The sequence below is a fragment of the Rhinolophus sinicus genome, chromosome 2 (genome assembly GCF_057876585.1).
Source record: "Rhinolophus sinicus isolate RSI-liver-muscle chromosome 2, RSI-T2T, whole genome shotgun sequence".
In the NCBI taxonomy this organism is placed as follows: Eukaryota; Metazoa; Chordata; class Mammalia; order Chiroptera; family Rhinolophidae; genus Rhinolophus; species Rhinolophus sinicus.
In genome coordinates this window covers 75,809,785-75,824,773 of record NC_142502.1, presented here as the reverse complement: position 1 = coordinate 75,824,773, position 14,989 = coordinate 75,809,785, and the positions used below count along the sequence as shown (strand labels likewise).

The 14,989-nt window shown below is 37.3% G+C and overlaps 1 protein-coding gene across 1 annotated transcript in view; it reads right to left on the bottom strand.

Moving 5' to 3' along the window:
• COL9A1 (collagen type IX alpha 1 chain) overlaps positions 1–14,989 on the bottom strand; it is a 90,784-nt gene that overhangs the window by 34,105 nt on the left and 41,690 nt on the right. The window contains exons 18-27 of the mRNA XM_088795633.1: positions 14,374–14,427; positions 11,795–11,848; positions 8,771–8,824; positions 7,355–7,408; positions 7,163–7,216; positions 6,974–7,027; positions 6,487–6,540; positions 5,414–5,458; positions 4,284–4,337; positions 4,126–4,179 (exon numbers count right to left, since the gene is read on the bottom strand). Of these exons, the coding sequence (XP_088651759.1) occupies positions 4,126–4,179; positions 4,284–4,337; positions 5,414–5,458; positions 6,487–6,540; positions 6,974–7,027; positions 7,163–7,216; positions 7,355–7,408; positions 8,771–8,824; positions 11,795–11,848; positions 14,374–14,427 (531 nt within the window). The remainder of the gene's footprint in view (positions 1–4,125; positions 4,180–4,283; positions 4,338–5,413; positions 5,459–6,486; positions 6,541–6,973; positions 7,028–7,162; positions 7,217–7,354; positions 7,409–8,770; positions 8,825–11,794; positions 11,849–14,373; positions 14,428–14,989) is intronic.

The following is a 14,989-nucleotide window of genomic DNA, read 5'->3' as shown; positions in this document are numbered from 1 at the left end:
GTAGTATATCACACAAAAAATCAATTTCATTATACTTATGGAGTCAAAATTATTTCACAAAAAATAAAATGAATTGTATTCCATTGTGCTCTAGACTATGATGGTTATATTTGCCTGATTATCCAAAATGCTAACTAGCTGAAGAATGCACATTATCTTTAGTGCCCTGCCTATATTAGAAGTGGGAAATTATAAATCACTCTACTTAGTCTGTAATACATACTAAGTCTCTCTCTCTCTCTCTCTCTCTCTCTCTCTCTCTCTCTCTCTCTCTCTCTCTCCCCCCTCTCTTTCTCGCAAAAAGGATGTTGATTAACCCAGAAGATCAATTATGATTTCTATAAATTGTTACTTTTATAAATCCATTTTCATATCAACATTGGAAGGTCATATTAGTCCTACAACGATAATTTTTAGGTTTGCCAGAAAGATGTTTTACAAATCTATTCAATTTCACAGCATTATATAGTTCCTATTTCTCTCTAGTGTATGTTTAAATATTTCCTCACACATAGGTAGATCAAAATCTGTCTAAACTTAACCATTATAGGTGCTTCACAAATTACTGCTGGGTAACATTCTAGGGCCTGGATGGGGGTAGGAAATTTGCTTAGATTACCGAACAACACACCCTATGAAGACCTCTGTGCTTCAGGCTGTTGGTGACAGGGTGGGTGAGGGTGGGGGACTTCAAAAGAAATGAGACAGGCTTCTGTACCCCAAGAGTACATACTCTTCAGAAAACTAGAGGTAGATTAGCATGGGACTCATCAGAATCATAAGAATGGAGGAAACACAACCCATTCAGCAAACGCCCTGGCAAGATCTGAGAAGCCTGGAAGGGAAAATGGACCAGGAGCCACTGCATGGAAAGACCAAATCAGAGAAGCCCCAGCCACGTGCCCACTCTAAATCAGGAGCCACACAGACCCAAGTATAAACCAAGTTAAGTGTGATGGAGAAAGCCAGGAGCATGATCCAAGTGGTAAAGATGTGCTCACATGTGACTGCTGGAGGTGACAAAAAACTCCAATATTTTTTGCTGTGGCATTGGCACAAGGATGAGACAGTGGTGGGGAAAGAGGGAACACTAAATTTCAAAGACATGTTCCAATTAGCCCTGGTCCATTAGTAGGACACGTTAGAAATAGGTTTTCTTTACTTCTACTCAGCTTCTCAATTTGAGATTTGCAAGAAAAACTGATCAAACTTGTGAGGACTAGTTGAAAATGTGTGAACTTATCTACAACACTGAATTTAAGGATGTAAAATGAAAGAACAAATGTATCTTTCAGTGAGGAGATTTGATGTGGAAACTCTGCTCCAGAACTATAATATTTATAAGATCTCATGACACATTTCTGAAAAATTTATAGTAAGTGAGAAGTCAATTATTACCAGCATACGCAGCATGGTAAGATTGATTATACCTCCACTTCAATTCTTTTCAAGAAATATTTATTGAGCCCTGCTTTATGGCACACCCTGAGTAAAGAGAGGTAAGAAATAAAAGGTGGATCAGATGTATATCTGCCTTCCTGCAGTTTCCACAGCATGGAGCAAAAAGGGGCTAAGGGTTACAGGGTTCAGAATAAGGAGAGATCACTTCTGTCTGGGGGATAAGGCACAGTCAGAGACTGTAGAATTAACATAATAAGGCAAATGGGAAGTTGAGTCAGGGAAATGGAAAAGAAAGCTGTCTAAATACAGGGTATAACAAAAGAAAACAGGCAGGCAGAGCAAGCGCAGAGAATATTTGGGAATTAGCATGGAGTCCAGCTTGACTTGAACACAGGCTCTGAGCTAAGCAGAAATGGGAAGTAAAACACAGGGATCAACAGACAGTTTAGGGTTTTCTGCTTTCTGTTATTATCAGTGGAGCCCCACTGAAGAGTTTTAAACGAAGAAGTGAAGTGAAATGATGATGGAAGCTGTACTTTGGGAACACCAATATGGCAGTGTGTGCCATCTGGAAGCACTACCATTCTCCCGGCCTTTGGAATTGCGTTTGACATTTTTGTTTGTTACCATGACAATGGGAACATTGCTGGAATTCTCCGGTGGAGGTTATAGATGCCAGACACCCTGTCATGTGCAAGAGTCCTGGAGAACAAATAACTATCCCAGCCATAATGTCAAGAGAACTCTTTTGGGAAATACTAGTAGAGGAAGGAAAGACTGGAGCTGGGAAGGCAAATCAGGAGAGGACCGCAATAATCCTAACAACAGTTAATGATTTAAGCCAGGGTGGTAAAAGTGGGCTTAGAAAAAAAAGAGTCAAATATAAGGGACCTTAACAAGAAGGCGATAGCAGCAACAGGTCCTACTGGAGATAGGAAATGAGATGGAAGAAGAAGACCAAAGCTCTGAGCCCTAGTGACAGGAACAATTAGGACTCTTACAGAAACCCAAAACTCAAAACCTGAACCAGGCTCCAAGCTTTGCATGGGTGTAACTTGTGCCGATCTGCCTCTCTTCACACGAGAATATTACACATAACTACACCCACGCCCCACCTCATCTCCTTCTGCAGTTCTGTCCAGTACCCCTTTCCCTCACTGTTAAATCTTTCAGGACCAGTCATGTAGCATCCTCATTGTTTTAGAAATGTGAGCTAGCTATAACTGCATTGCTTTGACAATCGATCTAAAGAAAGTATTTTAATTAGAAATTCACTGGCTTTGAGCAAGAGAGAAGAAAAGGATAAGTGAGGATTGAGAGAGCAAGGAGCATAATGAGGAGCTGGAGTCAGTTTCTTTGGCTACAGAGAAACTTCTGGAAACCACTTGGTAGCGGTCAGATATCTGTGAGAAGTGAAAACACTCTCATGTCACAAGACACCTGAAATATTTCACTTTCCCGAAGCATAAAAATCCTCATTCAGCATGCTCAACAAATGCTTTAAAAGAAGTAACAATGATATTTGGAAATGTTTCTGTGTTCTTACCTAGAGTTGTTTTTCTTACCCAGCATACTTTCAAAGAAAAAAGAATTTAAACCGAAGGCCAGGGAGAATATTTTAAAGCTAAATTAAAGTTCATAATATTTAATTCCCTAATTCAGTTTCTCGCTAATGGTAAACTGTATCTAGTGAGAAAATAAACATTGCTATATTTGCTGAAAAGTAGATATTTACAAACTCACTCTTAAAGGAGTCTGGCAGTTTCTCAAAAGATTACACAAGGAATTACCACATGACCCAGGAATTCAACTCCTAGGTATGAACAAATGAAATCAAAACAAATGAAAATATATGTCTACACAAAAACATGTAGAAAAATATTTGTAGCATCATTATTAATAATGGCCAAAAAGTGGAAACAACCTAAATGTTCATCAATGGATGAATGAATTAGATATGGTATATACATACAATTTAATATTGTTCAATAATAAAAACGAATGAAGTACTGATACATGGTATGACATAGATGAACTTTAAAACATTATGCTAAGTGAGAGAAATCAATCATTAAAACCCACATATTGCATGATTCCACTATATGAAATTTCCAGAATAGGCAAATCTAGAGACACAAAGTAGATTAGTTTTTGCCTAGGACTGAGGGGAATGGGGGAAAGTTGAATGACTACAAGTGGATACAGAGTTTCTTTTGGGGGTGATGAAAATGTTTTAAAATTGACTATAGCAATGGCTGCACAATTCTGTAAATGCACTAAAAATCAATTAATTATATACTTTAAATGGATGAATTATATAATACAGGAATTATCTCTCAATAAAGTTTTTTTAATCACACTGAAATATTTCCTTCAACATGGGATGAGAGCAAAAAGTGTCATCTTGCCTTTTTTAAATACCTCATTTTTGTTTCTACTTTCTGAAAAACAAGCATATTGAACTACCACATGATCAAACATCAGAAAGCATTCACAGAGGAAGGGAAGGGAAGGGAAGGGAAAGGAAGGGGGAGAGGGGAGGGAAGGGGAGGGGAGGGGAGGGGAGGGGAGGGGAGGGGAAGGAGGAGAAAGGGGAAAGGAAAGGAAAGAAAAGGAAAGAGGAAGGAAGGAAGGAAAGAAGGGAGGGAGGGAGAGAGGGAGGAAAGGTTGTCCAGCAAAGCCCTAAGGCATTTTGGGAAGGTCCTACAGAAAAGGAACACTCACAGGATGTCCCCGGGGTCCTGGTGGTCCAACCTCTCCTGGTGGCCCCTGTTGACCCTGTATGAGGAAGGCAGGTAGAGGAAAAGTTACCATTTCCTAATCCTTTGCTTAGTGATTACAATGGGTTAGAACATGTGGAAAGGTAACTTATGGCATCTTACCGGTTTGCCTGAATTCCCCAGTTGACCAGGCTTCCCAGGAGGACCTGTGTTACCCTAAGGGTAAAATGCAACATAATTCAGACAGTAAGTAAACATAGTCATCAGCCTGTCTTACCCAGAGTGGGTATTTCTTACACTTAAATAGCATTAATTTCTCAATTTCATATTGAGAATGTGGAAGGGTGTAGAATCTCTTTCTTGGTAGATACATAAATTTTTTTTTTTAGTTTCAGAATACAGTTTTGTTATTCCCAGAAATATAGGAAAAGTATCAAAAAATGAAAGTCAATTATCGAAGAATAAAGGTCTTTAGCCTGACAAGAATATGAGAGTATTTTTCTTTCTTCATTATATTAATTATATATGTCTTCGCTTTACCATTTCACCTTCAATACACTTCTTTGAGCCCTTTTACTGGACATCAACACTATTAAAAACATAAAGAATTCTGTCAACATGAGGAAATAAGAGGATGTGCTATTGAGCAAACCCTTCCAGCAAGCTCCAGGGAAAGCATGTGCCTGGGGAGGCCGTCTCCACCACCCATCTCTCACCATCCACTTATTAGGGGACATCTCTGCCCAAGGTGCCGTGACCCACTATGCTTGGATGGCTGTAGTCACATAATTTCATAGTGACCAATTACTACATTATTCACATTTTATCTATTTTATTTAAAGTAAGGCTATATTATATCCCTTTCATTGTTTCTTTCACCTATTGTTTTTAATTGCTAAAATATAAGCACTAGTTGAACAGTGTGTGAACAAGATGACTAATATCTTTTTAGTTTAAGCTACATCTGAATAATATTCACTGACATAATTTTTATGGCTTAAAAATATCCTTCTTATTTTAAGTGGTAAAAAACAATAAAATGTTCTCTGTTTTATACTGGCAAAAACTGACACTTTTAAGAAGGAAGTCTAATCAGCAACTCTTTGTCAATGTATTTTTTCTGCAGCTGGGGAAGAGTTTGGCATTTGAAGACGTAGAGCCCTTTTGATTTCTTCTTAGGGTCAAATATAAAATAAAAGCTAGGTTGAACATATTAAAAATGATAAAATATATGAGTAAAAGAATAAAGAAATAGAACTAGGAGTATTAATTTAAAAGTTTTAACCTTTTACCTTTTCACCAGCAACACCCTTTGCCCCAGGAATTCCAGGCACACCCTAAAAAAGTGCACACAGGACAGGGGTTTAATCACCTCATCTGAGAATCCCTGAGATGCCAAGCCCACTTTACACTGCCCCGGGGCTAAGAGAATCATGACAACCTCAAAGCATTAGTCTGAGGAAGGCTCTTCCTAGTTCCCCATCTCTGAACAGTTGGGTATAGAACTTCCCACAGTTTAGAAGGTATGACTTTACTGTATCTGGCTTGTTAAATCTGAATACCCTTAAAGCAAATCTTACCTCTAAAGTTATTTTTCAAGGATGAGCTTCCAAATTACAATCCAGTACCATTTTTAGGTCAATGGGAGCTCTTACCAGCATGATTTAACATACAGAATAACAAAACAAGGACCTATCGAAAACCCAGAACGTAAGTTAAAAAAAAGAATCGCAGGTGAATGCTGGGTCTAACTGTCTAACTAACTAAGATTGGTACTATTGGGAGTCCTAATACTCTCTCGCTGATTATTTTAAAAGTGTTAGATAATAAATTGGAGGCCAGTCCTCAGCATTACCAAGTATTCCTTATTATTAATAACTTGAAACATTTGCCTTCAAAGAGCCAAGGACACATATAGTATAATGCACATGAATTCCCAGCAACATTTATTCAGGGAGACACCAGTTTGAATAATTCAAAGTAGTATATAATTAAAAAACGATAGTTTGTCTCTCACATTGCTCCTGAGCATACGCTCAGCCCTCTTACAGCTCAACCCTCTTAACAAGAACTTCAGAACTGGTTAAAAGTAGGAGAAAGTACATGACCCACAGCTCAGGGTTAGTAAAAAGATATAAGGAAGAGAGAAGAGAGATGCACAATGTAAAACTAAAGCTTAGTATGTCATTAGAGAGATAACTATTTCCTCAGAGAAAAAGTGCAAAAATGTAAATGTAAACTTAAAGCATTGCATCTTCCCTAGAACTTATCAAATTACTTAATATGTTTCTCCCATAAATTTATGTCTGTATATATCAAACAATATGTCTATAAACCAGTAAACATATAAGAATTAAATACTTACGGGAAACCCCTGCAATCCTGCATCACCAGGAGGTCCAGGTTTCCCTGGGTCACCCTGAAAAAAAAGATTTTATCACATCCTTGAACCTATATGAATTGTATTTCTTTTAAGAAAAGGAAGGACACAGTGCCTCTAAGTAAAAGGAGTATCCCTACCCTGACCTTAAATGCAGTTTTATAATGTGACCCAGTTCAGGGTGGGGCATAGGAGTACAGTAGGACTTAGGACATAATTTCAATCAAACTACACAGTTTCCCTCAGCCTACTGTCATCAACGGGACAATTTTACTGAGTTCCTGAAACCAAGCAAACAAACATACTATTATAACAAGTATTTGGAATCAACACTTGATTAAAAACTTAAAAGGAGGAAAAGAGCCCAAACGAGCGAACTAAATCTCCCAGTAATGTAGTTGTGGAAATACTGTACTTGGTTGGCCAGGACAGAGATGGCCCTATTCACTCTTGGACTAAATCACACAGCTACCTTTGTTCCAGGTATTCCAGGTATCCCGTCATGGCCATCCACACCTGGCAAGCCCTAAAGACACACAAAGAAACACACTGTCTCTTAGAAACAGTCACATTCTTTTCCCCTTCCTTATTTTCTAATGTTTGATTACAAGTTAATAACCACTTTGAAAAATGTGCTTGATGACTACAGCTCAGGACCTACCGTATCTCCTTTGGACCCAGGGACGCCAGGAATTCCTCTAGGACCTTGAGCTCCCTGAAGGCAGAAAGGAAAGGATTGACAAGACATGCTCAATTATCACCAGACTGAGGGCATGTCAAAAAGATAAGCGTAATCAGCAGGGGACACTGAAAAGCATGAGGCTTGTCATGATTAACACTAATATGAACTCACTCTATCTCCCTTGGGACCTGTTTCTCCTGGAGGTCCTCGCTGTCCTTGATCACCCTGGATAAAAATAAAATTTTGTTAATATAAGCAAAAGTTACTTATTGATAGACTTTGAAAATTATAGAACACCATCCACATTTCCTTACTATTGCTTTTTCATCCCAGTGGCTTTGTGCTATCATGGATGCCTACTTCAAGAAATCTTTTCATAAAAATTATGTTATCTTAAAAAATGATATTGCCATAGGGATGATTGAGACTTACGTGTCTTTTTTATTTCATCTTAAGTACCTCATGCTTCTGTGCTCTTTGGATGTATAGATACAAGAAAATTAAGGTCCGTACTACAGGGAACCTTGACATTAGTAACTATGTCTACATATCAGCTATTCTCATAGACTGTCATGGTGGGTTGAGGTTTAGAACAGTTGTTATCTTTCCTCCATACTATTTAATTCCCCAGTCAATAATAATGGTCTCTGTCAAAATTAGCAAGCTAATGTTGACATATTGTATAGGTGGCAAGAAGTGAGAGGATGTTTCTTCCCAAAATACAGCTTTAGTTGAATTGTTTCACTACTCTAAAACCTCAAATGTCCTATTGCTACTGGATCAGTTCCTGTTGCTCAGATTGGCATTAAACACTCTCTACCTTAGCTATTCAATTTCATCTTGTCAACAGAAACCTTCCAGTCCAGACAGAGATAGCGCCTATGCCAGCACCCCCATCACCACCAGCAGTGCTTCTTCTGACCTGTATACTCTGCTGTTTCCCAGACCAACCTTCCTCTAAGTTCCTCTTGCTTGGATTACCTCTATCGTACGCTCTAGTACTTGGCCTTATAATGTATAGGTTAGTTACTTTCTGTCATTCCCACCGGACCATGCAACCTTGATAGTTGGACATACTATTTTACTAATATCTTTTCTACATTTCATGTGGTATAGGTGATTATTAATGAATGGCTTTTTTGATTATTTACTTCCAGAAAACGTGAGAAGCAGCCTACAATCATGACACATGTACATATGGCAGTCAAAATATTAAATAATGAGACCAGAAATCATTAAAAAAGAAAAGAACTACTCTGGAACTTGAAATTAGATAGTTACTGTGACTCTAAGCATCCTAGCATCCAAAAAAACAGGAAACAGCAAACATACAAACTTAACAATTTAATTTCACCTTTGAGAAAAACAAAACCCATAGGAAGTCAGAAGAACATTTCTCTGTACCCAAGAAAGAGATGCTTTTCTTAATTAAAACAAATTATTAAATATAAAAACTATTGCTCATTTTTTTACTTCAGTTATTCAAATGTAAAAGACATTTGCACACACACACATACATAGTAAAAGGAAATCTATCGTATGCTAAAAATATCTATCATTGGGTCTTGGAAAAGGAAAAGTACTTACAGGTGCACCAGGGATGCCTCGAGGCCCAGGTTCTCCATCTAAGCCCCGAGCACCCTGCAAAAAAAACAAGACAAAGAAATGAAATTGAAATGAATCATGCATCAGAAAGGGCACATCGGTCTTTCTAAAGATAGCTAGATAAAAAGGAGGTTTTGTGTTTGCAATATATACTGTATTCATCAGTGAACCCCCAGGAGTAAGACATCTGAAATATACAAACACTAGTTTACATCTTCTCATCCCACCAGAAGTACTTACACCTAATCTTTATACCACTCTAGATATTTTAAGTTACTACTACATCCATTCTTGATTGCAGACATGAACTAAAAACACTGGTACCTATTTAGAGAACTTGTCAAGCCTATGGGAAGAGGTTTGGTAGTTACCCGTAGGGTTCTCGGGATTCCTATGGGAATTCATTCACAGTGAAGACCAAGGAGGCACACAAAAAATAGTTGCCATGGATTCTGCTACTGCTAACCCTGTGGGAGGGATTTCTGGGACTCTGGGTTTCCACCAAGAAAGAATCATATATAGAATAAGAAATTCATCCTTATGATTTGAAAAAATGGATTGTAATAAGGATTTGAGAAGCCCTCCTCCCATCCTGGGTAGATGTTAGGTTCACTTTGTATAAAGTAGTTGATCTAGTCTCTCAAAAACAAATTCATCCTACCAAGTGATGATGGCACGAGAGCTACGAAGCTTTATAAATATAATTATCTTGAACTTATCTCTGACTTGGTTATATATTACACATATCACCTCCTTATTTTCATCATAAAAATCAAAATATGATTTTGAAACAAAAACATGGTATTTTTTAGAGCTGTCTGTGTATGCTACATAAGAAAATACAGCCCACTTCTTTAACTCTTTTTCTCTTACTAAGTGAATGAGAAGGTAAAAACGCAACTGAGGGGAACAGGCCATCTCTTAATGAACAGGGTTGAGAAGAAGAGATGATAAAATAGATGGAAAACAGTCAAAAGAGTATTGGATAGATGTCAGGCCAAAAAAAGCGGGTGGACAGTGTCTGTAGTAAGAATTACAAATTTAAAAGCCTTTGATAGAAGGTTCAGACATAGGTAGAATCAAAGAAAGAACACAAGTAAAGCAGAGGCACCACTGAGCCTTGGGATTCTTTGATCCCTGAAAACCAGAACAGAGCAGAAGGCATCCGACAGTCACCAGGGAAGAAGAGGTTTGGAAGACCTGAAAAAGGCCTTGAATTGGTCATTCAGCTTGTGTGGTGAGAGCATGCCCAGCCTTTGCGTTATAGAAATGGCTTTGAGAAAAAAAAAAAAGAGAAAGAAATGGCTTTGATGCACTCCCCCTCTCTCTCTCATACTGCGGTTCAGCAGGAGCTCAGATCCAAACTGCTGTTACTAGGTAACCACTCCATGAGTCTGAGTTCCTGAGAAGAGCTTTTATTATTATTATTATTGAAAGCAATTTGACAGAAATCAGAGGAAATGAGAAATTTTGAAAAATACCAAAAGAAAATTACCTCAAATAAAGAGCATATCAAGAACAGTAACTGGTTTCAAAGTGAGGGGGTCACATACATTAGGAGATGTTTTAAACCCAGAAAAAGCAAAGGCCTAGGTATCAGCAACTTTATAGTAAATGGTATTTATTATTTAATAACAGAAGAGATACACCCAGGATGTTACTTAAGATAACATGAATGTAGAAATATAAAATCTGTTTTTTTAAAGTACAGTGTTTGTAGGAAAGAATTATTCTAGAGGAAATGGAAGAAGAAAGCAGGCAGAATGAGAATACGTACGAGAGACAAAGAGGCTGAAAAAGATGAAATTGAGGAAATTATTCACAAAATCAATCTTTCAATTTACAAAAATGTGCATCTCTTTTAAAATAAAATATTTAAATTCATTTATTGAGCACCTACAATGGGCAAGTTGTTCTTGTTTAGTTGTTAATAAAAGGTTCTGCGCTTCTGTATGGAATGACACAAATTTGCAATAGTTGTTCTAAAGAGACTGGGGCAAGAGTCAGAAGTGGTGGTAGACAAAAGTGGGTTGTTTTTCTTGTTGCTGTTTTCTCTGGAAACTACAAATAGCATTTCCTAACATAGTTTCTAAAAATGGTAACCATTTTCTTACTATTTGGTGGAGAAGCTAGACACACCCCTACACACACAGGCATGTATACAAGAGCATGTAAAACATTTCAGAGCACATCATGAACTTTCAGGTTTCCACTGCTTTGCTTATGATATTCACTCAGCCAAAGCATTCCCTGGCGTCCGTCTTCCATTAACGGTAATACCTAATCCTTAGGCCCAACATCCTTCTAATGCCACCTCCTTCATGAGCCCTCCCAGCCCTTAGCAAGGTTAGCCATTCCATCTTCACTCCCTCATACCACTTGCCCTCAAATGTATGGCTCTGTTGTTTGCACTGTAATTAGCTATCTCTGTTTTTTTTTTTCCTCCATAAATAACAAACTTGCTGAAGTCCTTATTTCTCTTTCACTCACCCCAGCATCTCACAGTGTCTTGCTATGTAAATACTGGGAAAGTCTGGTCTCTAAGACCAGGCAAAGAACAAGGTGGTGAACTCCAGCACAAGTGTATGATCCCTGTTGAAGGAAGGCCTCAGCAATCAGTTTGGCAGGAGAGCCCCTGATGGCTCTATGTCCTTGTGGGTATCCGGCCTTCTCTCACCTCTCCCTTTCCAGCCTACCCTGTCTTAGCCTTGCTCTCCAGGTATTGTGTCAGCGTTACCAGTATTAACTATAGATAATGCTAAAGAGATAAATATAACAGCACTGTTTACTCCTATTTACCTGCCTAAGTATATCCAATACATGACAAGTATCATGCATACTATTCATTTCTATCACCTATGTTTATAACAGAAATGTGAGAACCTAATCTACAAAGTACCAAATACAAAATAAAAGTGATGCTGCTGAAGATAAGAAGATATTTTCAAATGGTCCAAAATTTAAACATTTATACATTTGGGTATTGTATTATCATCATCATCTTACTTTTTCCCCTTTGGCCCCAATTATGCCGGTGATGCCTCTCAATCCTTGAGCTCCCTGGAAATGTCAAAAAGAAAAGTGAATTACTGTAGTTGGAGTACACATTTCTTTATCTCACCATGAAAGATGATCCAGAAAAAGGATGTTATCCTAACCAAAGATAACACTAAGAAATAGTGACATTATATAGATGAACTTTTCTAGTTTAGAAAGAAAAATCCAAGGAGACTTCTTCTGATAGTAAACCCTTTTTCAATATCCTGAAGACTTACACAAACCCAGAGTTGGAACAATTACTAATTAAAATATCATTAACTCATATACAGAATACCTTCCCATTCCCACCTCCTCCATGGTTTGTAACTTGGTTACATGTAACAGGGTTGTCATTTTAGACCTTGAAATAATTTTTTCTCCCCATTGTATGCCATCAAAAGCAATTAGGTTCCCAGGCTAATCGACAAAAGCTTATGAACTATAAACAGAGCTGGAGCCTCCGTCAACCTCTTGTAGTCACTATTCATTACACCATTTCTATGATACAGGCCTTCTGAACTCATTTGGGGCAGTAGAAACCCATCTCACCTAATCTCAGGCACAGGAGTGGGTAATCCTAGAAAGGAGGCTGTGGGGTGTGATATCTAGCATCTTTCAATAATGAAATGTTATCATTCTTGACTCTCTCGCCCCACAACAGCAGGGCTCCAAAAATGGGTCCTGTGAAGAGTGAGTTTAAGAGCTCTCTTGGGAGCGTCATACTCCATCAAGAAAGTGGGGTAGCTACTTCTGCACAACTTGTTAACTGTCCACTGTAACTGGCTTAAAGTAAAGTAGCTCTAGGCCAGATATCTCCTTGTGTTCTCACTTGGAGAAAATGGGAACAGTTCTATGGCCAACTCTTCATCCAGGTCAGTCACAAATTCTATGTAGATCAATTGGGAACAACCTGAAGTACAAATGTGCAGGATGATCCAGCTTAGGATATCCACTTAGGATATAATGTGAGATGCGGTCATATCAGATTAAAACGGCCCTTCTTGAAGGCAATTCTACAAAAAGAATTCTAAAAATATTTGAGTCATAGCAGTGACATGACAATGTCACTCATCATCTCTCAAGGTGACTACTTTGAAGGGCAGAGCTTATATATAAATGTCCCAAAAAGTGTTTAAAAAAAACAAAATTTGTGTGTTACTTTATAGATACACATTTAAAAAGTGAAAATTTGTGCATTTTACAGAAACATTTTGTCATATTCACTCCCAAACTCCAGAAGGTCAGCGAGCACTAATGAGATCTGCCCCTGGACCACTTGAGCCATGTAGCACCCAACAGAGATCTTTAATCCATGAAAACATTTTTTCTTAATCTGCTTGCAAAATCCTGTGCTGAGAATCTTTGGGAATGGCTTCAAAAATAATTTTTTAAGTCCCTACCAAATTTTCATCAGATCAAAAAAAGCATGTCTCACACTTTTCATCTCCATCTCCCACCTGCAAACTAGAGTCTATCTCCTTATTGTCTCACATTAAGAGCTCAGAGAAGGCACGTTTCTGGAACAAACACCTTGGACTCCTCCAGATACTCTTAAAGTTCTCACGTGACTTAAAAGCAGAGGCTATTTCTTACAGATTCTCTGACTCCTTTAGCTTGATTTCCCATAGGCTCTGGTAAGCACTAATCTGCACAGCTCCTTGAACCCATTGTAAAAGCCCAGCTTGCAGGGAGAGCAGAGCAAGTGAAGGAAGCGTGAGCCCATGTTTCTCTCTGTTAACTGTGGTTCCTGAGAACAGAACCCGAGTTTCTTTTACATAGTCCATATCTGGGCTAGCTGCAAGGTTCAATGAATATTCTGAAATTATTATTTCCATAATTGTTATTACTCATTGTCAGGAGGAAAAAAGTGTACCAACTCCACTTTCATATATGAAAGTAATGTAAATTCCAATTTAACAAACATTTTAAATTGAAGTATGCTGATGTCCCCAATTACCTCACTGTGGATATTATTGCAGCAATCTGCCGAAGCACAAGGGACCAACTTTTTATTAAAACACATTATTATGAGTAATTAAGAATGTTCTAATTACAATGATTACATGTTGGCATAAGCTACATTAAATTTAGTAGATGATATACCTGCTGCATATTCAGGATACACAAAATTTTCTTATTATAGCATGTGATAGAACCATAGAACATAATATATGTATTATTAATATATAATATATACTTATTACAATATATGAATATATAAATTATTAATATATAATAATACATATATATTATTCCTCTTGTGTTCAATATTTTATTTCAGATTTCCTAGCCTTGAAATCTAGTAAATGAATGTATGTAATTATAGGTAGAATATTTTCTGTTAAAACAGTGCTTAAATGTACAATGGGGACCCTTTCCAAGGTTGAAAAAATGATACTCTCCCAATGCTGCCTTGGTGGAAAAAATAGAGACTATCGTGTTAATGTAACACTATAAATCCAAATGCTAAATTAAAAAAAATTCCAAATATCATGGAAAAAAATATTGGCATATCCTAAATAAATGCTTCTTTTAAAATACTTTACTGGAGGTCCTGTAGCTCCCACTTCTCCTGGTTCTCCCTGTTCACCTTCTTCACCCTAAACAGCAACAGGAACGCACACCAAATGTTATTCTCGCAAATGCACATGGGAACAGCCTCAGTCTAGATCAGCACATTGTAAATGCACTTGGCATCCCCCAAATTATTCTACTATATATACTCTCAAAAATTATTTTACATGAGTAATCCATATTAATTGCAGAACATTCAGAAAATACAGAGATGTATAAGAATAAAATCATCCTTTCAATTATAAATACCAGTAATATTTTAGATGATTTTCTAAAGAAAGGGGTGGGGGGAGAGAAAAAACAATTATGTGTTCATGTTCCAAGTATAAGTGTATATTAGGATGGTATGATTATGCAAATATGATCGTACTATACAAACTTCTCCATAAACTACAATATTATTTAATCATGATTTTCATTTTTAACTTTTCTTATAATTTTTGTAACATATACAACTTGTTTAATGTATTTAAATAAGTCTTTCCTTTCATGGCTTATACCTTTGATGTCACTCATAGAAAAGCTTTCTCTATCCCAAAAATATGTAAATATTCCTCCATATTTTTCTTCTAGTAATTGTATAATTTA